Source organism: Notamacropus eugenii, chromosome 3 (genome assembly GCF_028372415.1).
Source record: "Notamacropus eugenii isolate mMacEug1 chromosome 3, mMacEug1.pri_v2, whole genome shotgun sequence".
Classification (NCBI taxonomy): Eukaryota; Metazoa; Chordata; class Mammalia; order Diprotodontia; family Macropodidae; genus Notamacropus; species Notamacropus eugenii.
The window spans coordinates 441,321,695-441,348,358 of NC_092874.1; the positions used below are offsets into that span (position 1 = coordinate 441,321,695).

Sequence of the window (26,664 nt, forward strand, 5' to 3'; positions counted from 1 at the left end):
TCTTGATGATCAGTGACTTTAGTGTAAAGATGGGCACAGTACAGGATGGTGAAAAGTGTGTTGGAAAACATGACTTATGTTTGAGAACTCAAGAGTCTAAATGCTTGTGAACTGTTCAAAATCTTCATGCCTCTTTATATTCAACATCTCCTTCCAAAACAGGGATGATAAGCACTGGATATGCCAAACACCAGAAGGAATAAAAAAAAACTGACTCAGTTTTCATAGGCAATAAACAACTGATCAATGATATGAAAATCACAGTAGAATCTGCTGTTTGTAGTTAAGTTCATCAGAATCTTTATAAAAAGATATTGTGAACAATTACAACAGCTTTAAACTGACTTATTCAAACCGATCATCAATGTTGAAAAAAATAAGAAATGGAAAAAAGATAGAGATATTGACCCTGATTATCATGTGGCTGGTGAGAAAATGGTTCGAAAGTTAGGGAAATCTGGTCGGAGCAATACTCTGATGCAGTAGGTAACCGGAGTCAGTCAAGACAGCAGTGCCCCAGAGTGGAAGTTAGGGAGGGGGAGGAGAGAGTTAAGTTCTCCAGGGCATGATTTATGGTTAAATGTTAAGGCATTTCTCAAGCAGATGGAAGGGAAATGAAGCACAGGTGTAGCCAGATCTAGATACAGAAGGGGACGCAAACCAATCAGAACAGTAGGGACCCAGAGTCAGCTACAGTGATCAAAAGGAGACGTCTTCCAGGGTTCCTAATCAAGACAGCAAAGCGAGTGCCTAGCAGATGTCCAGGAAATGAAAGGCATCAGACCTAGACAAAAATAAATAAACTGAATTCTCTTTAATGAGATCTACGGTTACCCAGAAGAGTTTCGCTATCCACTCATGAAAAACAAAGTGGATTAAAAAAATGCCTTTTTGTCCAAATGCTGACATGTAGCGAAATGATCAGGACGTGAAATCATTATAGATCAGTTCATCTGCCTGAGAGAGGTACAACGGGTGGACAATGATAGACAGTAAGATGGGATACATTAGAATGAGCTGAACTGTATCTGGGAAACTGGGTAATGCTTTTAATGATCCTGAACTTGTCTCCCAACCGATCTTTTTAACACAAATGTTCCACCAATAATGCTGCATGGTTATAAATTATGCAATATTTGCTCTCCAAATAATCAGTGTTATAGGTGACCCAAGGCATGATGGCAGGTGCATGCAAAAGTCAGCAAACATATTTGCAATTATAACCCTTGCACGAGAAGCAGCATAAAAGATATCAAAGAGGAAATGATGACTGGAGAAGTTGGTGAGTCAGTCACATGGAGAGTGAGGAATGACAGATGGGTATCCCTAATATTGCCATAACTATCTTTTTCACAGAATAAGATGTAGAGGAAAACCTTCAGCATATTAGATCTTCCTTGTAGGACCAATGAGAGCACATGAAAAGGATACCACAAGATGATAAGAGAAGGCATGGGTGGGTTTCAAACTCCATTGACAAAGGGAGCATCTGTATCATTGAGTTCACTGATTCAGTAAAGTATGGTATAGTTGGAATATCACTGTGAGAATTCCTTTCCTTTAAGAGTTGAGCTAGATGATTCTTAGATTCCTTAAATTCCATGATTCCAAGAAGTAGGAAAGCATCCATAAAGTGCTACAGAAAGAGAAGTTATTGCTGTTTTCTAAGAAACCCTAAAAAATGTTCATCACCATTTCCCATGCTATTAGACTATAATGTGGGCACAACTTGTCCAAGTAACGTTTTTCTCTCCCTCAAAGTTATGAGGAGCAAAATCCAACTTTCACAGACCCCTTCCAAGAGAAAGACTTTACATTCCTTATCACTTAATACTTTCCAATGTCCCTTTTCAATACCTCTTTAGCAAACAATACTTAATGGCTATTTGAAGTAATTGTACCTAAACACCACCATCAACTGGAAATATATTCTATACTAGAGACATGTCATCAGTTTGCAACAATATGACAAAACCAAAACAAAGAACAAGGATAGTTATCCATTACCTGGCAACAAAGAACAGAGTAGGATGCAAATGGGCATGCTATGTCTAATACAACAACTTTACAGGCAAAAGAACGCTAATTACAATACATTGTGTTCTTTCCATGAAAACTGCAATCAGAACCAGTGGTAGGTACCTTGCCATATAATCACTCAGTCTCCATTTCCTTATCTATATAATGAGGACATTAGATTCAAGCTATGAAATATGTGACCAGTCTCTTCCAAAAGAACTAATGACTTTTCTTTTCGAGGAGAGGTAACAAGATACCTTGATTAGCAAGACTGAAAGAAAATCATGAGCAATAACATCCTATATGAGTTGGCTTTTTGGAGTATACTAAAGCTACCCGGGGACAGACAACAGATCCAAACTTTCTCTTTCATTCAAATCCAGATTGTCCATTTTCTGGACTCACAGCCTGCAGATACAGAAAACCTAATTCAGTTCCAGAGCCTATGGTCATGCCCTCCTAGATGAAGACAAGAAGTGGCTCTTGCCCATACTTACTGAGGATTGAAACTCCAGGCACTCTTCCTCATAGTCAGGGTCTACCTGATGAAAAAGAATCATTAGGAAGTTTAAAAATCCATTGCTTTCTCAGGTTTATGGTCCCACTTTTACAAGGCTTGAAGGCCTGCAAACAATGTTAAAAAAAGGGGAACCTCTTTCTTCCCTTCTACAAAACCAGCATGCCACAACTACAACACACACAAGTACACGAGCACAACACACACATTACAATTGACCTCTTGCCAAGTACTTGGCTCTCAAGTCTGGACAGAGGGAATGGGATTGAACGACTATCACAGTGATAGTCTGGCTCAGATCAAAGTCTGGTAGAAATCAAATCAAGTCTACAGAAAGGAATGCTAAGAAATCCTTTTTACTAGAATTTAAGATATAATACCTTCCAGCAAGAGCTATCTTTATCGTGATAGAAAAGAGGTAAGATAACTAACACTTATCTTGGCAAACCATTGTAATCAAAATTCTACACAGCCAGTTAGAAATTCCTTAGAGTCATATTTGAAATTTCAAAGTAGGCTTTTTATCCTCAACTCTTAAATATTTGTTTAAAGAGAAAAAGAGTCATAGAATAAATCACTCAAGGATCAGTTCTCCTAAAGAGCTTGGAACGTTTAAGCTCCACATTCTTCAGGTGAGTAGAAGCAGAATGCTGATTCACCCACTTATCAATAACCTTGAAGATCCATGATAAATAACACCAATGCACAAGACAACAGAAGTCTTCTGACATACTTCTATGTCAGAATATGACTATGAATAAATCTCAACATCTGCCACACTGCAGGAAGTCTCCTTAATTTAATGTATAAATTAAAAAGCAAATTCCTTCTGTCCTTCACTATTAAGTCTTGCCTTTAAAACTCTTTGCCTTTAAAATGCCATTTGAGAGGCAATTATTTTCCTTAAATTTGACTTTTGCTTTAATAAAAGAGATTGGCCCCATCTCTGTACTCACAATGCACCAAATGACCAGGTTTCTTTACTGGAAGCTAAAAAAATTTAGAAGGCACTTTCAAAGGTTTTCTTCTTGCAGAAAACTTTATCAAAATTATACTTGCTCTCACACCCTAATATATATTTACAAATTTTCTATTCCTTCACATTTCTTGCATATTCATATCATGTATCTGTCTATAAGTAAACTCATAACTACTCCCAAACTAGAGTGTGGAATATGGTTGAATTTGACAAGATAGATAAAAGAAATTCATTGATAGTCATAAAATATCATCTGAAGGTTAGTTTCTAAACTTCTTTTTCATCAAATCTTAATCAAGGTACCAACAACTAAACAAAATGAAAGCATTTTACTACCTTTGTTGCTATGTCTTCTGTAGAGGTATTAATAAGCAGTCATAGGAAAAGGTTAAGGAGGAAACGTGAGTTGTTAATTCACAAAATAAGATAGCATGGAATGATACTGAATTGCCTTAATGGCTGTATGATGAAAAGGAGGTGATAAAACAAGGAGAGATAAACCAAGACCCTGGTTGCACCTTACCTCTGCTGCTAAGTAATGCCCAGTAGCAAGATGTTTGAAACGAAAGAGACTATTCCAGTATCCTGCTCCACCACGGCATGGGTCATGTTGTACCACCTAGCGAGAGACATACCATGTTAAAAGAAAATGTAATGCATTTAGAAAGTCATAAACAATTCGACATATTTAAATGGACAAGAGATTAGTAAGATCATCTTAATCATCTTTCAACAAGTCTTTTGTAGCTCCAAACTTATAGGAAAAGGTAAATAATGTTTTTTCAGGGTACAAGGTGAATTTACTGATTAACAGGATAAAATTAATATAAAAACCTTAATTATTCACATTCAGATTAACTTGAATTTCTTGAGATAAAAATAGATTTTTGGAATTCATCTGCTCCCATAAGAAGATCTACAGGCTAACTGTGTGAGTATCAAAACATCAATTGACAAACACATGGTTTACTGTTGGTTGAAGAATCTAGACAATTTACTATATAACAAAGATGGGTTCTTTTCACCTCTTTAGTTTAGAATACACAAACACAAAGTTTTCTGAATTTCCCAAAGTAACAAGACATGATATCATTTCAGAGGCCTGATATTTTTGTGGAGCATTCAGGCAAAATAAATTGGCCCTAGATTTTCCAATCAAGGAAGAAAATTTAAGCAACATTCTTCAGATGCAAGAGTGAAAGTTCCTGCAAACTGGGTTGATATATGACAGCTAATCAAATCAATAATTCAAATTCAGAAATAATACATTTCTACCACCAAAAAATTGCTTTGAGTTAGTTTACCTATATGATTTCTTAAATATGGTAACCATAAGAGGGTATTCTGATAGGTTATAACCAAATTCATCCCAAATGAAAATATGATCTTGAACTTCCTTTTTTCTTTTACGTAGCAAATGGAAAAATTTCACCTACATTAGATTCAATTCATCATGGAAAATATGAAGTATTTCCATAGATTGGCAAATATATATTAACTTAGAATCAAAAAGACTTGAGTTCAAATCTTACTTCAGACACTGACTAGCTGAGGGAAATAATTTAATTTTTGACCATCTCAATTCACTCATTTGTAAAACGGTGATAATGACAGCACTTTCCTTACAAGCTTGTTGTGAATATCAAATGAGATATTTGTAAAATGCATTGCAGACCTAACCAGTGCTATAGAAATGCTATTTGTTATTACTATTTAGTTATTTTTCCTAATGTTAATAGTGGAAAAGGATGGAGAGACAGAGACAAAGCAAAACAGAAGACAGAGGCACTAATTCAAGGGGTGAATAAATGAACAAATTATGGCACATGAAAGAACCTGATGGAACACTGTTTAATCATAAAAAGCAACAAATATGTGGAATACAGAGAAATATGGGAACATGCAGAATCAGAATCAGGAAAAGTATCATACACAATGACTGTAATAATGCAAGTGAAAAACTATACTAAATGGCAGCTCAACTCAGATTAACAGCAACGCCTTAGACAATCAACCAACCAAATATGTGCCAACCACTATGTTGTATATTGGGGATATATATATATACATATACATATACATATACATATATGTAAAAGAGAAATAATCTCTGCCTTCAAGGATCTTCTATTCTATTATGAGGATACAACATGTTGCTACTACATTAGTCACAGAAAACAGATGATGAAACACATCTCTCTCTAGTCCCTCATGAGAAGTGGGAGCTTACAAGGGCAGAATGGTACATCTGCTGTGTCCATGGGTTTTCCTTAACTCTTTAACTGTCTTTCTTACCTCATTGGGGTGACATACGTGTACATATCAAAAAAATATTGATATGTAAAATAAATGACATCAATAAAACTTTTTTTTAAGGAGAGGATACAGAGATTTAGAGTGAAGACTATTCTTAGAAATTCACATGTTTGCTTCTGCCCTCCTCCCACTCCTTCCAGCTTACCTCCACCTCCCACAGCGCTTTGGAGCTGGTTGCAGAAGTGGCTGATTGCCTCCCCGTGGTCCTCAAGAAGACATGTTGCTTCTTTCTGTGCTCATCACAGGTCAGAAACTTCTCCTGCTCTGCATGGAACAATCTGACCACGTCACCCTAATGATGAACACGCACGAGATGAAGGAAGCTCTCACTCAGGTGACACAAGATGATGAAAATATAAGCCAATCTCATCAGACAGTTTGAACCTACCCCTTTCAATATGTCATCTTTGTTGTCGCTCCATTTCATGAAGAGGACGATTTTCCAGCTGGTGTTGCAGTTGACAGAATTGACCTGGAAAGCATATGATTAGGCTGACAGAAGGTCCGTCAAGTAGGTCAACCACCACCCACCTTTTCTCAGGCTCATTAAATCCTCATCATGGCACAGCAAATAAAACTGAGGCCAGGGGAAGAACTCTGCTAAGACATCAACTACCCAAATACCTGAAGAGTCAAGGTGTGGCTACACTGCTAATTAGAGCAATGCCATTCTGTGGGAAGGAGAACAACATTCCAAGGAGAGACCTAGTACTACAATTCCTTGATGGAACTGACTCAGTTGTGGCTCCCAGGACAAAGTCTCTTCATCTTGAAACTGTTACTTGATCTTCTAAATATCTCTCATTAACATGAAGTGAGCAGAACATCTTAGAGAGAAAAAGCAATACTATAAAGATGCCCAACTATGAAAGACTTGGCTGCTCTGGTCAAGACCATGATCTAAGGCAATCCAAAGGATCCATGATGAAGAGTGCTAACCCTCTTCAGAGAGAGAACTGGTGAATTCTGAATGCAGACTGAAGACTATTTTTTTCATTTTCTTCTTCTTGCATTTTTGTGGAATTTTTTTGCAACATGGCTAATATGGAATTGTATTTTGCCAGAAATCACATGTATAATCAATATGATATTGCTTGCATTCTCAGGGGTGAGGGAGGGGTGGGAAGGAAGGAAAGGATTTGGAACTCAAAATTTTTTTAAATAAATGGTTATTTTTTGAAAAAATACAATTGGGAAGTTTACTCTCATCACAATCCACTAAAGGAAGGAATAAAATGCACACTCATTTTGGTATGAAAACCTATCTTACAATACAGGAAAGTGGGGGATAAGGGGATAAACAGGGTGGGGGGGACGATGGAAGGGAGGGCATGGGGAGGAGGGTACAATTTGAGGTCAACACTCACAGGGAGGGACAGGATCAAAAGAGAGAATAGAAGTAATTGGAACCAGGATAGGAAGGAGGGAAATATAGTTAGTCTTATATAACACGACTTTTATGGAAGTCATTTGCAAAACTACACAGATTTGGCCGATATTGAATTGCTTGCCTTCCAAAGGGAGGGGGAGGGGAGGGAGGGAGGAAAAGAAGTTGCAACTCAGAGTTTTAGGAATAACTGTCAAGTACTGTTCTTGCCGCTAGGAAATAAGAAATACAGGTAAAGGGGTATAGAAAATTATTTGGCCCAACAGGACAGAGGAGAGGATGGAGACAAGGGCAGAGAGGAATGATGAAGAGAGCGGAGTGGAGATGGGGGCAATTAGAATGCTCGGTGTTTTGGGGTGGGGGGAGGGGACAAGGGGGGAGAAAATTTGGAGCCCAAAAATTCTGTGAAAATGAATGTTAAAAGTGAAATAAATAAAAATTAAAAAAAATTAAAAAATACAATTGGGAAATATTTACTAAAATAAATAAAAATATAATTAAAAAACAAAGTTATGAACCAAAAAAAGCTATCTCTTGCTAGCAACTCTACCAAACCTCTTACTCATGAGCCAGAAAGGAAAGGAGGAGAAAGAAAAGAAAGGAATAAGCATTTCGACAGTATCTATTATGTACCAGCACTGTGCGAAGAGCTTTTTTTAAAAGAAATATTAGCTCATTTGCTCCTCACAACAGCCCTGAGAGGTAGGTACTATTGTTATCATCATTTTACAGTTGGGAAACTGAGGCAAACAGAGGATAACTGATTTGCCCAGGGTCACCCAGCCAGTACAAATGTCTGCAGGCAAATTTGAACTCAAGTCTTCCTGACCCCAGGTCCAGCATTTTATCTACTGAGTCACCAAGCTGCCTCCAGCACAAGCCCAAGACCCAAAACTTCTTCTATTCTAAGAGAATACGGGCTAAATTTGGCACCTTTGTAACTCGATTAACATGACGACTAAGAGGCCAACTCTCTTCCATCTAAGTCTCTTTGAGACTTTCAACAAGAACAGTTCTCTCAGGCTCAGTTTTCTTGTCTGTCAAATAAAACCAACACCTACGTGGTAGAGCTGTTGTGAAGCTCAAAGACACAGAAGATAGAGAGGCAGACTAGGAGTCAGGAAGACTTGAGCTCACACGCAAGTGCCTCGGACACTGAGGAGCTGTTGCACAAGACTCTCTGTGCCTCAGTTTCTCCATTTTTATAATGAGAATGTTAGACTCAGTTCCAGCTCCAGCTCTACTGTAAAGTGGACTTTAAACCTTACAGTGCTATATAAAAGGTACTTATTATCATTGTTATCATTATCAATTATTATTCTACGGTATTACAATTATTACCACGTGTTTATCTCCTGGGCTTCAATTTCCTCCTTTGCACAATGAGAGGGACAGACTTGATCTCTGTCTGAGGTTCCTTCCAACACTAATATTCTCTGATCCACAGTAAGTCTATGGACCTGTTGCAGGATCACAGTTCAGTGTTTTACATTTATTTCTCCTACCTCATTGCAGCCCGGGTTGTCCACTAGCTGGTGACTGCTGGCATGAAGTGGCTGTCCAGCATTGACGGGATTCAGAACCACCTTATCCCCAATGACAACCTAGAAAGAAAGTACATGTCCTCAGAAGGATGGAGGTGAGAGGGAAAGTTATAGATTCTTCGCTCCCAGGTGTAAAGAGGTCCGAGTACAAACACAAACAAACATTCCATTATGTAGAGTTCACAGTACAAGGTCCAAGATGGCCACTGGACAGGTCAACATACTGAAAACCTGCCTATCCCAAACCTCCATTGAGGAGGAAAGGGGAGTATTTAATGGAGCAAAAGATATTTGACCCAGCGTAGGCACACTTTTCTCTATTAATTTCTAAGATTCATGCAATGTGAGGATTGGCTGAAGGAATTTGACCTGTTTAACCTTGGGAAGACAGGATTTGGTAGAAGGACAGGGAGAAGAAATCATGCTGTCTTGAGTATTTGACGGCTCAGCATATGGAAAGGGAATTAGCTTTGTTCTTGGTCCCAAAAGGCAGAAGTCAGAGCAATGACTAGAAGCCAAAGAGAGGAAAATTTAAGCTGGACACAGGAAAACACTTCCTAGCCTACTAAAACAGAATAGGTTGCTTTAGAAAGCCGTGGGTTCCCCTTCACCAGAGGTTTTCAAGCAGAGGCCAAATGACCGCTATGCATCACAGGATTCCTTCTTCAAGTGTGGCTTCGATAAGATGGCCAGCAGGGTCTCTTTTAGTTCCCAAGTTCTAAGGCTATTCTGAGGGTTCCAGCATTTAATGTATGCATGGGTCTAAGATTTTAAAGAAATAGTAGATTCCAACATAAGTTGTTAAAACTCATAGAACCATATATTTCAAGCTGAAAGGAACCTTAGAGGCCTTCTAAGTCTGGCTCCTTTCATTTACCATTGGGGTATTTGTGCCCCAGAGAAGTTAGGTAAACTGCCCAAGGTCACTCAGCTAGTAGGTAGCAGAGCTAGAATTCAAACCCAGGTCTCCTAACTCCAAATGTAGCATCTCTGCTGCCTCTCTAATATCTTTTAAGATAGTAAACGTTAATGACTAAATGCTTGCCTGGCCACTTAAACTGACAAGTTTAAGATAGTTCTTACATAGAGGTAATCATGGGATGCCATATCATTTACCCAGTTAGGAAGAGAGGCAAAGAATATAGTCAGTGCTTTAAAAGTTTTAAAATAGATAGCCTACACCAATTGGCCAGAGCTAGGAAGCACTTCCCTATGTTGAGCTTACATTTTCCTCTCTCCAGCTTCCAGTCATGGCTCTTACTTTGGCCCTTTGGGGCCAAAAATAAGATCAACTCCTTTACCATATGCCAGTCGTTCAAATGGTTTTCAAAATACTTCAAGTCCCTTCTCTGTCCCCCTATGAAATCCTCTCATTGCTTTCACTGCTGGCAAAGATAGATTAATGTGAATCTATTGTGGATAAGCAAGACAAAATTTTCCAGTTGGATCATTATTCTCAGCAACACTCATATGTACATATATTTCTCAAAGAGCAGCCGGGACCACTTAGATATCTCTTCTCCCCTTGACAATGCTGAGTTGGGATAACTCTACCCAAAGTCCCCAATAGAATTTCAAGGGGCTGGATGGAGGCTGTTTCCCAAGAAAAGGCTTTTGCTTTGCTCCTCTCCTAGAAGAACAACGACAAACTTTCTTTCTAAAAGAGATGCTTCTTTGTCCAGATTTTTAGGAGTCTGACCAAGACAGTGACCAAGACAGTAACCAAAGGTCTTTGATAAGTTTGGGGGAATGGATTAAAGGGAGGGAAGCACCTAGGAGGAAGAGTTCAAATCAAAGCAAAGGCATTATCAAGGAACAATTAAATTTGTGGTATAGTGGATAGTGAACTTGGAGTCAGGAAGAGCTGGGTTGAAATTCTATCTCTGATACTTAATGATGGTGTGACCCAGGACAAGTCACTTAACCTCTCAGGGCCTTAGTTTCCTTGTCTGTAAAATGAAGAGGCTGAACTGTGCCCTCTAAGGTTCCTTCCAGCCCTAGATCTATGATGCTATGAAATTCCATATTCCAAGAAACTCCTGTTTTTATCTTCAAAGGCTCCTTTTTGAATGTCAAGAGAGGGTTCTATGGTGATTTTTTTTCATTGTTAGTTTAAGTGGCCAGGCAAACATTTAGTCATTAATGTTTAAAGAGCATCAGCTTGGCTAGAACGGAACTCATACATGATTTTTGAGGTCTGGGCCTATGACATCACAGCCTGGCAAAGATATTCTCTTTGAGGACTTGCCTCTGAGTCAGAAAGACCCAGGTTCAGGTCTGACCCCTTCTGGTTGCGTGCCCAGGACAAGACACAATCCCTCAGTGTCCCAGGCAATTCTCTAAGATGCTAAGTATAAAACAGTTGCTGATTTGCATAGACTGAGGAAGTTTTCTCACCAGGCATGGCTCAACCTGGTGCAGGACAAGAATATAGCTGCAACTTCATATCAATAATTCAACAAATACTTGTTAAGCGCCCAAATGCTGCATGCACCAGCATCTACCAGGTGCTGGGTGAAGATTATTTCCACATCTCCAGTTCTCTGAGAGGAGAACTGAAGCTATAAACTGAAGGTGTAGCATGAATTATAAAGCATCTTCTAACAGGGATCTGTACTTACACTGTCTCCTATGGACCGGAGCTTGTAGAATGGCTGGATGTAAAACCAAGAGCCTTCATTCCCAGCCTCATCCAAAGTCACCCTCATTGCATTCTTCTCCAGGAGAGCTGGAAGCCTCTTATTCACTGTTAGGTATTTGTTACTTTTCAAATGCAGGAGCTAAAACCCACAAAGAGAAGATGGAAATCCATGAGGGACATTCTTTCCTTAGGATAGCTCAGTCTTATGCAATTGTATATAAAACACCTTTTCTCCTACTATACTTATTCAAGAAGTTGAACCTAGTCTAATATTTAATTGAAAATGAGTTTGATTGAGTGATTCCAAAGAGAGTTCTCATGGAAATAAAACTGAGAAGTTTTGACTCGACAGACCATGAGGAGACACAGAAAAGAAAGTCCTTAGAGGAGAGGTGAGATTCCTCTTACAGAAGGCAGGGCCAAGGACAGAATCCCACTGCACTCCATTCTGCAGCATCTGCTGTGTTAAGAGTTTCTAATAAGAGCTACCAGACTAATAGTTAGCCCCTTAAGAATATGAAAACAGACTCAAGGCCGTTTTGGAAGCAAACTGGCCTTCTCACAGAGGTCAGAGAGGATAGATAGCTATTCTTTCTCATTCATTCTAGTCCATGCCTGAGGCAAGAAAGACAAGCAAGCACGCAAGGAGATCAGAGGCCAAGGAGTGAACTCAGAAATGTGGGATCTCTCCAACAATGCTTTCTCTATTTACATAAGGTGATGATTAATCTAAATCCTACAGTCCTATCCAGGCCTTGAGTTTAGCAGGGGGTGAAGGGTAGGAAGAAGAAGAAACTTGAACTGTAATGACTACCTGACCACCACCATTATTCCTTATCAAATTTCCTCCATCTTTCACCCCAGAAAAAGGATTCACTTGGCAAGATGTGGCATTCGAATGGAAATCTCAGATCTTTAAATCTCTTTAAACTTTGCTGGGCTGGCTTGACCACAAGGAGTTATTCTTTGTTCAAACACACTTTGGAACTGCAGAAGTGTGGAGTCAGCCATCCCCACCTACCTGGATGACGTTGCCGTACTGGATGACAGTTCCCAATAGCTTCCTGTTTTCTGTCTCATTCTGCTTTTTCTCCAGATCTGCGGCATGCTAGAAAGAAAGAAGGGATTGCCAATGAAGGGGCAGTTTTCTTCTGTTGCCCAGTGTGATGGCCCTTTCATAACTTACAGCAAAGCACGCAAAATGAATGGGTGCATGTGGACAGTCAGAAACTGGGTGAAATCAGGTGGAGGACCTCACAGAAAATTCCATGAACTCTGCAATGAACTCTGCAGTTCTTTGGCTTTCTCATGCTCTCCTCCACCTTTCCGCCCCCTTCCCCTGCCCTCCTTCCCCTCCCTTGGCTCTGCACTAGAGGCAGAGGTTTGACTGAACCTACTAGAGGTAGGGTAGAGATTTGACTGAATCTACTAGAGGTAGGGTAGAGGTTTGACTGAACCTACTAGAGGTAGGGTAGAGGTTTGACTGAACCTACTAGAGGTAGGGTAGAGGTTTGACTGAACCTATTAGAGGTAGGGTAGAGGTTTGACTGAAATCTATGCTAATGCAAGAGTACAGTATCAGCTTTTCTTGCATCTCTCCAAGGGGTGTGACAGAAGGAAGCATAGGGGAAAAGAAGACCGCCTTAGTAAACATGGAGAGGTCAGTCAACGCTGGGCAGGCTAACAAAGATGTCTGGAGACTTCTGGGCTTGTTTGAAAGGCTGTTTTCATAAGTAGGCATTTCTCACTATTTTATTTGCACAATATTTATTCATTTATTATTTGGTGCTTACAATGTTCTAAGCCAGGGATGGGGAACCTATAGCCTCAAGGTCACCTGTGGCCCTCTAGGTCCTCAAGTGTAGCCCTTTGACTGAGTCCAAACTTCTCAGAACAAATCCTCTTAATAAAAGGATTTGTTCTGTAAAACTTGGACTCAGTCAAAAGGCTGCACCCAAGGACCTAGAAGGCCACAGGTGGCCTTGAGGCTCCAAGTTCCCCGCCCCTGTTCTAGGCTCTGGGCAACAGGATGTGCTCTAAGAGATTAAGTGACTTGCTACTGTGCATACTGCCTGAAAGTGTTAAAGGCTGGACATGAACTCAGGTCTCTCCTGATTCCATATTCGTCTGTCTTTCCATGGAAATCTATCACAACTCTGAAAGGTGAGTTGCTATACTTCAAGTGTACCACATCTCCTTCTCCCAGTTCTGAACAGGTGTGTACTGAAAAGGAGGATGTGGGAAGAAACCTAGCATCTAATCTGGTCAACAAGTATGCCAGGGCTTCCCACACTATATTCTCCAAAGACTCCCACAGTCTTCCCTTACATCAAATACTCTCAGAAGGTGGCCAGAAATAGACCGTACTTAACTTCCTGTACATGATTTCTCACTGCTCTGACCAAGGTCAACAATGCACGCTAGAGAAAACAATGTATATAAAGTATTCCCTAACTATAAAGAGCCATGTTCAGTTAGACATTTACTGAACATTTAATCCATTTTTACAACATTATCTTTTGCGGTACTGCCAATTACAATCCAATATTAGTTATGCACAGACTGTCTAACTTCCACAATATTTTGATCTCCAAAAGGCTCCCGTTTCTCCCTCAGTCTTCTAATGCCAGGAAGCTTCTCCTGATATCAGGTAAAGAAATTTTCATACTGACCTCTTTAAAGTATCAGAGTCAGCCTTGGTAAAATTTTAAAGGAGGAGGTAATAATGTAGTAGGAAAATCGCTGAACCAGAAAGATAATAGTTCAAATCCTGCCTCAGGTATTTATGAGTTGTGCAAATCACTTACTAACTTCAGTCTCCTCATCTGAGCAAGGAACGATGGCTGTACTACTTACCTCAAAGCCACCAATAATGTATGGGAAGTGCTTCAAATAAATTTAAAGTGCTAATGCCAGTTACTCTGCCCCTCCTCCTTTTCTTCCTCCTGTTACTACAATGTGTGTGAACTCAAGCAAGGCCCAATTTCTCTGGGCCTCAGTTTCCTCTCCTGGAAAACGAGCAAATTGGTCAGGGTGGCTCAAAGGACAAAGCACTGTCTCCACAGTCAGAGACCTTGGGTTCAAATCCCATCTCCAAGGGTTATGACCTTGGGCCAAGTCACTTAACTTAATGGCAAGAGCTAACATTTTGAGAGAGCTTTGAGGTTGATAGATCACTTGCTCCACCAGTTTCCTCATCTGTAAAGTAAGAGAGATGGGTTCAAGGGGCTTCCAAGATTTCTTCCAGCCCCACAGCTGTGATCTCTTGACTGGTCTCAAAGGTTTCCTTTAATTCTGGATGGAAGATGGCTCCTTTTCCTGTAGTCTTGATTCAACCCCAAACTCTCTAACTGAAATATCTCTGTCTGGCCTCCCTGTAGACCACTTCTCAAAGACTCATGGAATAAGAAAACCTAGGCTAAGGTGAATAACACATGAAAAGCTGATACCCATTTAAAGTCCAAAAAGAAAAGTCTTCAGCCCATTGGGAGACTTCTTTTTCATGTAAGGGTACAAGTCAGAGTTACCTAGAATGAGAAGGTATGAATGGGCTGCAATTTGGCTTCCTTTAAGCCTTGATTAAAATCCAATTTATTATAGGAAGCCTTTTCTGACTCCTCTTAATTCTACTTCCTTCACTCTGTTAATTATTTCCTATTTATCCTATCATGTGTGTGTGTGTGTGTGTGTGTGTGTGTGTGTATGGTTTCCCCATTAGACTATGAGTACCTTGAAGGCAGAGGACTGTCTTTTACCTTTTTTTAATATCCCTAGCAGAGTGCCTAGCACACATTTAATAAATGTTTACTGACCAACTGATTAATTTAACCTACTGGAAGGAATGGAGAACATGAAGAAGGGTTTCAGTTCATCTATCAATGTAAACTAAGAAAGAGTTACTGGATATTCATAGATTATTTCTCCAAGGTAACATAGCAGCATTTTAGCTATGCCCTCTTCATCAAGTCAAAGGACCATTTCAGATATCACAGAAAGCCAGCTGGGGAATTATGTGAGGGCAGAAGATCTTCAGGTGCTCATGAATCACATTGTTTAGGCAGTTTACTATTCCATCTACATATAAACCTCCTCTAAGTCAAGATTTAAAAGCTTAAATCTGATGGGAAAAGATAAACTAGATGGTGAACTGATAGTCTATAAGAACTACATGAGATTGTCCCTTCGCTGATGCAAACAATAAAGAGTTTATTCTCACTCTAGCAGATCTTTAAGATAAAATTTCATTCACGTTTCTCTATTTATATTGGCTTAGATATACTGTCTGATGAATCTGAACTGAGAAAATTTCAATGGATTAAGATGTAAATCTCCACAGACAAGATGCGAACAGGAAAAGCAGTGACAGCCATTATGGGTAGCCCTTCATTTATCTCTCTCTCTCTCTCTCTTACACACTCACAGTTCTATCTTCTCTCCCTCCTTTTCTCTATTTCTTTTCCCTCTCTTCTCCTTTCCCTTCTTATCTTTTTAAGCCTTTATGCCCACTGGAATCTCTAGGCACAGGAGACCTAATGAGGATATTGATCCTTTATGACAGCCTTGCTCTCCATTTATTATTTAGAAAGAAATGTTTACACCAACCATCGAGCTATTGGATCTTCCAGTTAATGTTTCATTTTGCTTTGAAAATGGTTTTCTAAGTGAAACTTTTGGAAAGATGTCACCAAACAAATCAAAAATAGAAATGGTATCTTGAGAAGGCAATGGAGTTAAGTAAAACAAGAACCACATTTACTGCCCAGGAATATTATTTTTTTCCACTTACAAAATCATTACACTAAAAGACTATTCTTTGTTTAATCAATCTATCTATAAGCAATTATTAAGCTCCTACTCTATGAAGAGTACCGTAGTAGAGCACAAAAAGTTGTTTTAAAATTCCTACTTCTCAAGAAGCTTTATATTTCTCTTTCGTATCCATTAAAGTCTTATTCCAAAGCCTCATTGTGTGATGTGGAGGTGACCTTGGTTTCTTGAAGGCTATTCCAGGAGAGCACTCATTCCAGCAGGTTCTGCCAAGTTGGCAAGACTTGCGCAAAAATGCAGTACATCTGTTGTCTGCGGACCAGCCTACCTAAGTGTAAATAAGGGTCATAGACCACAAAGTACAAGACCAAAGCTTTATAATTTGAAACATTCATGGACATGGTTTATGAGAGTGCCTCATTTTACAGGTAAGGTAAGTGAGGACCTGGAGAAATGAAGTGACTTGTCCAAAGTCACACAGCTCTGTATAAATCAAGGGAGTTTCCCACACTGATCAACTTATAGCTCTCTGACATATTAGCATATTAGCATATGGAACCCTGAATTGTAGTTCAGACAGCCAAGAAATGGGGGCCAACACACCTAAACACAAATTTGGAAGCAATGTATTCATCACTGAAGATTTTAATTGAACATCAGTGACTTAGGAATAAATACCAAAGATGAAGCTGGAATTTCCATCTAAATGAGTTAACCTATCACAGTTAAATTAAAAACCAGCAAAAAGGAGTGATAACTCAAAATTAATCACCCCTATAGCTTTATTAGGAAGATAATATGTACAACAAGGCTCACAATTGAGCCTACCTGCCTTTCCAGAATGGAGCATTAAACCCAGAGGTTAAATTTATTATTATTTTCTTAGGTATCTTCTTTTTCTTCATGGAGGGGGAAGGGGAAAAAAAAGCCTAGTATTTATTCTTCATTAAATTTATCGATATCTAACATTTTCCTTTAGATTCATAACGCAGCACTGAGAGAGCCACTCACAACGGATATTGGCTTCTAGACAACAGCAATTACCATGTTGTTTTAGGTTAAACAAGGGAAGTTATGTGTAGAAAACAAGACAGGCAAGTGAGGATAATAGACAATGATTTCCTAATGAATGGACTTAAATTTGCCAATGAATCACCAAAACTGTTTCTAATAAAGTTAGGGCTTCTTTCTTCAAAAGCGCTGAATCAAATGCTGAATTTGCACATGATACTGTCTACAGATCTATCTCCTAGTTTCCTCTCTATCCAACATAATGTTACAACTTTATCTCTAAACTGAGGGCATACCACCTGCTCCTCTTCCCCTTGTAGGACCAGCTGAAGAGCAATTCAAAGTTTCATAGTAATAACTATGATTATTAATCAGTAATATTACCAAGTTCCTTAAGAAAAACCAAGATCAACTTTCTTTACCATTGCCTGGGCTGCTATTTGCTTTGCTGCTGACACTGCAAAGACCTGATTAAATGACTGCAAAAAAGGTCACTGGGACAGTAGGAAAATGCCCTCTCTCATCCCCTCTTTTTAAGGTCAACAAGCTCCAAATACATCATGGGATATTATATTAGGCTTCTGGAAACAGGTAATGAAGGACTTCAGTCTGAACAGACAATAATGACCTGTCACCATCTCGGTTCCTCTTATTCTGTCGAAGCTTAAGGCTCCTCTTAAGAACTGGTCATTTCTGAGAACCAAACAATGTAAGAGCCTGTTTCAACGGAACAGGTAAATCATTGTCAGGAAACAGTCAAGACCTTTAAAATGAATGCCAGTGGGGGAGGGTGGAAAAGAATCAAGGAACCAGGAGATATATGAGAATGGTTAGAGGCCATGGAAAAAAAGCCTAGACTAAACCTTTCATGTATGGATTTGGCTTGATGGCTCCTGGGGTCTCTTCCAATTTGAAATTCAGTGATTCTGTAAACACTAAAGACCACTAGATGTCAGCCTTCTTAAATCACTGTGGATTCTTGAAAGCAGGCAAAGGAAGTGAGGTGACCCAAGTTTCTATCCCTTATATGGTGTTAATTTAAAATAATCCAGACTTTATCATGGGGGCTATAGACTCATAGCCTAAAAGAAAGAAATACATTTGAAAAGAACCAGCGACACGAAAACATACAAGAGAAATTAATCTACTGATGTCTCACTGGATATTTGAAATTCATCCATGTATCTCAATGTCCTGGAAAAGATACCACAAAAATTAAAATACTCAAGAAGTCAACTATTTATTTCTACAGTTAGGGAGACTGAAAGTTCACATATCTGGTCCTATTTTAGAGGAAAAAACGAGAATGGGTATTTTTTTCTATGGACTGAGGTTAACATGAGTTCTGAAAATATTTCATTTGATTTTTTTTTTTTAAATGAGATTGAAAGATGGCAGCCTGACATTGATTGGGATACAGTAGAGGCCTGGCAGGTAAAAGAAATATTTGGGAATTGAGAAATGCTCACAAGACTATATGGACTTTACATCATAGAAGGAAAGGACAACAGAATGAATTTGGGTCTGCTGAATACATTGTTTACATACCAGATACTGGCCCAACCAATTGGGCATCTGCTTTAAACTGTTTATATTTGTGGTGATGGATTTGGGCTGATCTCTTCCCTCCCTCCTCCCCCCATTTAGAACCAACAGCACACATTAGAGAGACTGCTGTCCAGGGTTAAAAGTGCAGTCTCTGGATAGAGAACAAATGGCAAGGGTAACTAATCCTTGCAGAGACTGAGTCCTTGATTTTGATGGGTCACCTCTTTCACTAAACAACGGAGCCTATTCAATAATCCTGAGCATCACCACCAAGCCCCAAATGGCAATAATAGTATAATACCTTGGATTTAGAGCGGTGTCTTTCTTCAGAAGAGCCTTCCTGGGAGGTGGGAGGGGCAAATATTACCATCACAATTTTACAGATGGAGAAACTCAGGTTCAGATTAGTTAAGCAACTTAAGCAACTTGCCCAGGGTCACACAGCAAGTCAGGGCTAGAAGCTGGAGGTCTCCCGATTCTCAGTCCAGTGACAATCAATACAAGTACTGTGCCCTCAAAGTTTGAAGCCCCATGCTGTATCAGAAAGGACAATTCCACAGTTTCTCTGAAGGAAGGTACTAGCTCTTATGAAACCTGTTAACCACCTTCCTTTGAGGGGTGGGGAGCAGACAGGGTAAAAAACCTTCACCATTTGATTAAATGATGTACAATAAAAGAGCGCCCCAAGGCAGGGTTTGGACAGATTCAACCCTACCATCACCAAATACCAATCAAATGCAAAATGAACGAGACCAGATGGGGAAACATGAGGGTATCACAAACTACAGTTCCTTGTCTTCGATACATACATGCAATTTATTGAGTAGGACTGCATCTGTTGTACTGTTAGCACCAGGCTTTGCGGCTTTCCAAAACTGCTTCTGTGCAGAGTATCGATTCATAGGACACAGCTTAAAGAGGCAATCTAGAAGGAAAGGGGGAGCAAGAAAAGAGAAAAATTTGGAGAAGATGGAAAAATGCCATTTGCAAAATTTTTTTAACCACTTCCAACTTCTAAATATTTACAACATCCTCACTTTGCACAACAGACTACACATGTACTTGGACATTCATAAAACATCCCATTTTAAAGAAAGGTCAAGGAGTATGACGTTTAAAAGAAACCAAGTTGAGGAGCTTTTTGGTCAAGTCTCTGAAAACTTTAAAATCTTGGAAAAGAGGATCTTTTATACATCCAAAGAAGGGAATGCTCAATTATTTTGGAATCCACTCACTTTGGGTTTCAGATCACTTAGACAAGGCTCATCTAATTAAAGGTCATATTGTATAAAAAATAGAAATCTGCTAAGGAAATTACCAGTATAACTATGATTGCAGGAGACTGGTAAAAACACAAAAAAACAAAGTTTTTGCTCAAGACACACTTTAGCAAAATGATTAATAACAATAATACGAGGAATCGCTAGTATTAATATAATGCTTTCAGGTTTTGAAAAGTGTTTCACATATACTCACTTACCTGATCTTCATAACAATCCTGTGAGATATATGCTATCATCCCTATTTTACATATGAGGAAACTGAGGCTCCAAGAGCTTAACTGACTTATTAGAGAGAAGATTTAAATACAGGTCTTTCGGCTGCTGAGTTATTAATGGCACAGTAGAAAGTGCTGACCTGGAGTCAGGAAGACCCAAATTAAAATCTAGCCTCAGTGACTTATTAGTTCCATGACTCTGGGCAAGTGACTTCACCTTAGCCTGCCTCAGTTTCCTCATCTGTATAAGGGAGGTAATACCAGCACCTACCTTATGGGGCTGTTGGTAGGATCGAATAAGAATATATTTGGAAAGCACTTGGCAAACCTTAAAATGCTACATGAATGTCAGCTTTTATTATCGCCTATACCATGCTACCCATCTGCCTCATATCAAATAGATGGAGCATATAAAGTGATTTTTAATTATAACTTCTTTTAAATCTATTCTTTAAGCAAGTCTCCTATAGATAGCTCAAGAGAACAGTGTTAGCCTTTAGGCTAATTACTGTATATCTTTAAAAGTAAAAAAAAAAGTCTCATACTCCATAGACCTGCATAAAGAGCTTTGATTTTGTTGGTGTAAAAACTCTCCTTCCCAGGGAATGCGTCCTAACTATAATTTGTAGTCTTAGAGAGATATCTGGAGTTCCAAGAAGATCAATGACTTCTATGTGGTTTAGAGCCGCACAGAGAGCCTCAGATCAAGATGTCCATGATTCAACACATAACGATGCTTCACAGGCATTTCTGGTAGAGTATTTTAATATTCAGAATTTTTAATAATTAGGATTGACCTCTCCCACTGTGAGCTGAAACCAGTGAGCTTTTATGATATGTGGCATATTGGCAAAATTCTAATATTCAATAGTTCAGAAAAAAGAATCTAAACTGTTTTTTTAATTCCATCAGCACCACGCTATCTAAAGATTTCTATCTGACCATATTTTCATATTATGAAAAGTGAAATCAAGACCCATCAAGAAAGCTACTACCAAAGAAAGCGATCATTCATTCAGACATTTTAACCAGTCCTGCAGATGAATGACAGCCCATAAGATGTATCAAAACAAAGAAAGTGAACCAAGAGACCTGAAATCCCAGTCTGACTCTGCCCTTGTAAACTATGAGGGAGCTGTCCCTCATAAATAGTGATGATGCACTGGTAGCCATACCCATCAGTCACAGCCTCATCTTTGCCACAGATGCCCTGATACTGATGCCAATAAGATGCTTTTCTTTGTCCTCCAGCAGTAAAGACTTTACATTCATCTCTGCAGCCCTTTGGGCCTAATACCCCTTGTGCCAAGAGCACATACCAATCAGGTAGACAACCAGAGTGTCAAGGCTTTGGTCAGAAAATCTAGGAGATGTAAAAACACAGGATATTAATACAAATCTATTTCTTTTTTTTTTTTTTATAAAGTTAACTGATCCAAGTAGGTAGAAAGGAACTCTGTGGTTTTCATCTCATTAGTACTATCCTTTAACTCAACTGCCTCCAGACCTATCATTTATTTTAATTAGTCAAAAAATTGAATACATTATTCCCAATATGCATTTATTTACTTTTTATAAATTATACATTTGAATAACTGTATTATACACATTGTACAACTTACACAAAAATGCAAATTTTAAAATGATGAGAAAAGGATTAAATCATATTTGATCTTGGGGTCAACAGAAAGCCACAAGAGTTTATTGAGCAGAGAAGTGATGTGGTCAGACTTGCCCTGGCCATGTGCAAAGCACAATTAGAAGCTTGCAGCAATGGTCCAAGAGAAACAGTCAATAAGGACCTGAACAAGGCGGGAGGCCACATGAACAGAGAGAAAGGGATGAATTCAAGAAAAGTAAAAAGGTGTAACAAGATTTAGCAGCGGATTTGGGGAAATATGATGAGGTGAGAAAGAGGGAGGAGTTAAATAGGACACTGAGGCTGAATCTGTGAGTGAAAGGAAGGTTTGGTGGTACCCTCAAAAGAAACAGGCAAGTTCTAAAGGAGAGCAGGGTTTGAGGGAAAAGAGAAAATCATAAAACTTGGGATGCATATTGCAAAGTATTCCATCTGCTCAACCTGTTACGATTCAAAAAGAAAATGAGATTTGGGGTTCAGCTCATCAGTTACTTGCTTGGGGCCAGAGGCTTCCCTGCCATAAGCATGAGGTGACCTCCTTCACTCTGTAGGACACTGAGGTTGCAAGTCTGAGGGACTGGGAAATCCTCCTGTCAGGTTCATGCTCTTCATGTCTACCAACCAATCAAAGCCCTACACAGAACCAGGTCAACTTCCTTCCTTCCTCAATGACTTCAGTATATGGCTCACAATTTTTCTCTCCTCCTCAGCTCCTGCTCTCATACTAGAGGACTTCAACATACAGATGGATTTCCCTTCAACTCCCCTAACAACTCAGTTCCTCAATCTATTCACTTCTCATGATCTCCTTCACCCCACAAGATGGTCAGACCCTTCATCTTGCCATCATCCACAAATGTATATCACTTCCACATTTGCAAATTCTGAAATCCTCTTATCTGACCATAACCTTTTTTATCTTTCCCTCTGCCTTCCCTAACAAAACCCTACTGTGTGTCCACACTGTGACCTCTGATAGCCTTGATTCTTCAGTTCTCTCCCAGCTCATGTCCCCTGCACTTGCCACTTTCTTTTCCCCATAGAGACCCAATTTAACTCTGCACTGTCCTCCTCTCTTGAATCCCTAGCTTCCTTATCATTTCACCCATCACATGCAGCCAAGTCTCAGTCTTTTATCACTCCCACCATTTACTGCCTTCACCCATATCCCTCGAGGTTCTGTCCTGGACCCTCTCTTCTCCCTCTATATTATTTCAGGTGATCTCATCCACTCCCATGGATTTAATTACCCATCTCTATGCTAAGGATTCTCAGATCTACCTATCCTGCCCAAACTTCACTGCTGACCTCCACTTTCACATCTCCAACTGGATCTCCAGTAGACATCTGAAACTCACTAAGTCCAAAACAGAATTCTGTCCTTCCCCTGTAACTCCTACCCACCTTTCAACTTTTCTATTACTGTCAAGGGCAAAACCCTCTTCTCAGTTCTTCAGGCTTACAGCCTCAGTGTCATCCTCAACTCCTACTTCTCTCTCTCTCTCTCTCTCTCTCTCTCTCTCTCTCTCTCTCTCTCTCTCTCTCTCTCTCTCTCTCTCTCTCTCTCTCCCTCTCCCTCTCTCTCTCTCTCTCTCTCTCTCTCTCTCACACACACACACACACACACACACACACACGTTGCCAAGGTCTATTTCATTTCACCTTTGCAACATTTCTTACCCTCTTCTCATCACCTCCTGCCTGAAGTATTTTAATAGTCTGCTGGTGCGTCTACCTTTCTCAAGTCTCTCCCCATTCCAGTCCATCCTGTATTCAGCCATTAAAGTGATTTTTCTTAAAGTGCAAGCCTAACCATGTTGCTCCTTACTCAGTAAACTCCAGTGACTCCCTATCCTCTCCAGGATCAAATACAAAATCCTCTATTTGGCATTCAAAGCCCTTCATAACCTAGATCTTTCCAGTCTTCTCATACCTCATTCCTCACCACATCCTCTTTGACCCAGTGACATTGGTCTACGGATTCCAGGAATAAGACACTCTATCTTTCAATCCTAGGCATTTTCTTTGGATGTGCTCCATGGCTGGAACCCCTTGCCCCTCCTCAACTCTACCTATTGGCTTCTCTAGCTTCCTTTAAGTTCCAACTAAAATCTCATCTTGTACAGGAAGCCTTTACCAGCCCTTCTTAACTCCAGTGGCTTCCCTCTGTTAATTATTTCCTATTTATTCCACATATAGATTGTTTGTATATATTTCTTTGGATGTTGTCTGCCCCATTAGGTTATGAGTTCTTTGATGGCAGGGACTGCTTTTTGTCCTTTTTTTAGCCCCAGCACTTAGCACAGTGCCTGGAACATTGGAGGTATTTAATACATTTTCACTGATTGATAGATGGAGGGAGGAAAGGAGGGATGAGGCTTGCATATGCAGCACTTGGAGAAGATTTCTCCTAGGCACCTGGCACAGAGGGTACACGTGGTACTTAGGAGGCACTTAGGTTATCAGTGTCCTAGGATTGGGATACCTATTACATAAAGGGAAAGGGAAAGCATTGGGAATTTGAGAAGAAAAAGGAAGGAGGAGTCTGAGCAACTACTGCCAAGTAAGGGTAGATACAGATGTGGTTCTGCTGGAGATGGCTCCCACAACTGGCTGTCATGGAAAGCGGGGGATGCAACTCATCATCTCCCTCCTTTTGGGGCTGATCAAACCCCATACTGAGGGCCAGGGCCCCCAAGAAGTCCCCAGCTCCAATTTAGACACTACTACTATAAACAACTGATTAAATCCATATAGTAGATATCAAGAATATCTTCCCAAAAAGTCAGGAAGGGGAAAAAGCAAGCCAGAGGACATACACAAAATGAAGCCCTTCTGCTAATGATACTATTTTATAAAACTGACTGGAACCCTGGAATCTCAGTGTAAACTCTCTCATTTTAGAGATGAGCAAATGAGCCATACCAGCTGCATATTCAAGATCCCAAACTTAGAATTGCTAGTCCATTGTCCTTCATTAAGATCATACTGCCTCAGGCCCATGGAAGGAGTGCTAGATTTAGAAACTGAGGCCCTGAACAAATTCTTCTTCTACCAATTAATACCTTGATGACTCCTGACAAAACACTTCCCTCTCTTGGACCTCTACTTCCCCATTTGTAAAATGAGGGGATTGAACTAGATGACCTCTCAGGTTCTTCCAGTTTGATCAGTGACCCTTCAACCAGATCAAGTCTTTAGGCTAACCTCAAGCAAAAGCATGCAAAAAAAAAAGAAAACAAAATAAACTGGAAGAAACCCAGTTTCTCCTTTAAGAAGGAAACAGTGAGTCTACTAACAATGCCAAGAAACACAAATGGTAACTAGCTCCAAAGCTGAAGTCCTTTCCCTCAAAGTCTCAAATTTCTAATCTGTAAATTAAGGAGGTAGAATCAGACGATCTCTTCCAAGTTCTAACTGAATGATCCCATGATTCCTTCCATCTCTAAGGTGGTGTGGCATCTGTCAGTGTACTTTCCTTTATTGCTACTCAAGTGGAAATATAAATATTTCTATCTGCTTGAGAAAACATGAGACATGACTGTTGAACTTTTTCTAAATCATCAAGTGCTCACAGAGGAACCAAAAAATAATCTTACATTTGAATGACAACTTAAAGTTTTCAAAATACATCTCCTGAATCATCTTCTTTGATCCTCCCTCAAACTATGAGGGTGTGAGAAGCTGAGTAAGCATCATCACGTCCATTTTGGAGCTCAGGAAGTCGAATCCCGGAGTAATAAATGTGATGACCAAAGTCTCCCATTAGCCAGCTAACCCTGGATAAGTCATAACCTTTCTGGGCCTCAATTTCTTTATCTGTAAAATGAGGAGAGGGAGGCCAGAAAGGAGAAAAGAACATATCTTCCCAGATAATACTGACGACTGCACCAAGGAGAGCACAGATTATTAACTTAGGATCCACAGACCTCCCTCAAGAAGTTCACGAACTTGAAGAAGAAAAAATACATCTTTATTTTCACTAACTGTTGGCTTTCTTTGCCATCCCAGGTATTTTACATTTTTAAAAGCATGATTGTGTTCACAGGCCTCACCAGGCTGCCAAAGGGATCCATGACAACACCAAACACATTAAGAACAACTGACATGACAAAGTGCTCAGGAAACATTTGTCATCAATTGAGCTCTGAGGTAGGGGCAAGGGGATCAGTTCATCTATACAGGTAAACAACAGGAGATATAAATGAAACATGATTAAAATGTTCACATTACACAATATCTGTCTTCATATAACAATTGAACAAGGTGAATGAAATACTGGCTTACAACTTTAACTCAGTAACTTTATACTTAGCAAAAGTGAGTGCAAACTTAAAAAGACACACCATGTTAGTCCCTACCCCATTCACAGTCTATACTCTGAAGATGCTCCTTGAAGTTAAACTGAGTATGAGTTACTTAAACTATTGCAATCCAAGGTCTATGTAAATAGATGAGAAGCTAATTTATTTGTAACAGAACCAAATGAACTGCAATGTCCTGTCTCCACAGTTGCTTAGTAACTGACATCAAGGCAAAAAAAATCAATTAAAGAAATCATACTCAACCTAGCCTTCAGAAATACTACAAAACAGCAGTTCTTTACTGTCCCTTGTCATCTGGGTATAAATGAAGTGCAAGATTAAAGTTTGGACAGGTCACAATATTATACAATATTATGTACATAATAGCTATGTATGCTATATGTAGACATGCAACAGTTAAAAAACTCCATGTCCTTCTTCAACAGCCTCCACAAAGAAGAGCTTGTGTGACAAGTGTTATTACTGTAGTCCTT

General features: G+C 39.5%; 1 protein-coding gene across 5 annotated transcripts in view; it reads right to left on the reverse strand.

The window, feature by feature from the left end:
• Positions 1-26,664, reverse strand: part of ITPR1 (inositol 1,4,5-trisphosphate receptor type 1) — a 384,526-nt gene that overhangs the window by 211,752 nt on the left and 146,110 nt on the right. For 3 of the 5 annotated variants that reach the window (XM_072598617.1, XM_072598614.1, XM_072598618.1), the window contains exons 5-12: positions 19,539-19,654; positions 12,425-12,511; positions 11,384-11,542; positions 8,724-8,822; positions 6,220-6,303; positions 5,977-6,123; positions 4,039-4,134; positions 2,517-2,561 (exon numbers count right to left, since the gene is read on the reverse strand). In XM_072598617.1, the coding sequence (XP_072454718.1) occupies positions 2,517-2,561; positions 4,039-4,134; positions 5,977-6,123; positions 6,220-6,303; positions 8,724-8,822; positions 11,384-11,542; positions 12,425-12,511; positions 19,539-19,654 (833 nt within the window). The remainder of the gene's footprint in view (positions 1-2,516; positions 2,562-4,038; positions 4,135-5,976; positions 6,124-6,219; positions 6,304-8,723; positions 8,823-11,383; positions 11,543-12,424; positions 12,512-19,538; positions 19,655-26,664) is intronic. The other 2 variants (XM_072598619.1, XM_072598616.1) reach the window with 1 other exon arrangement.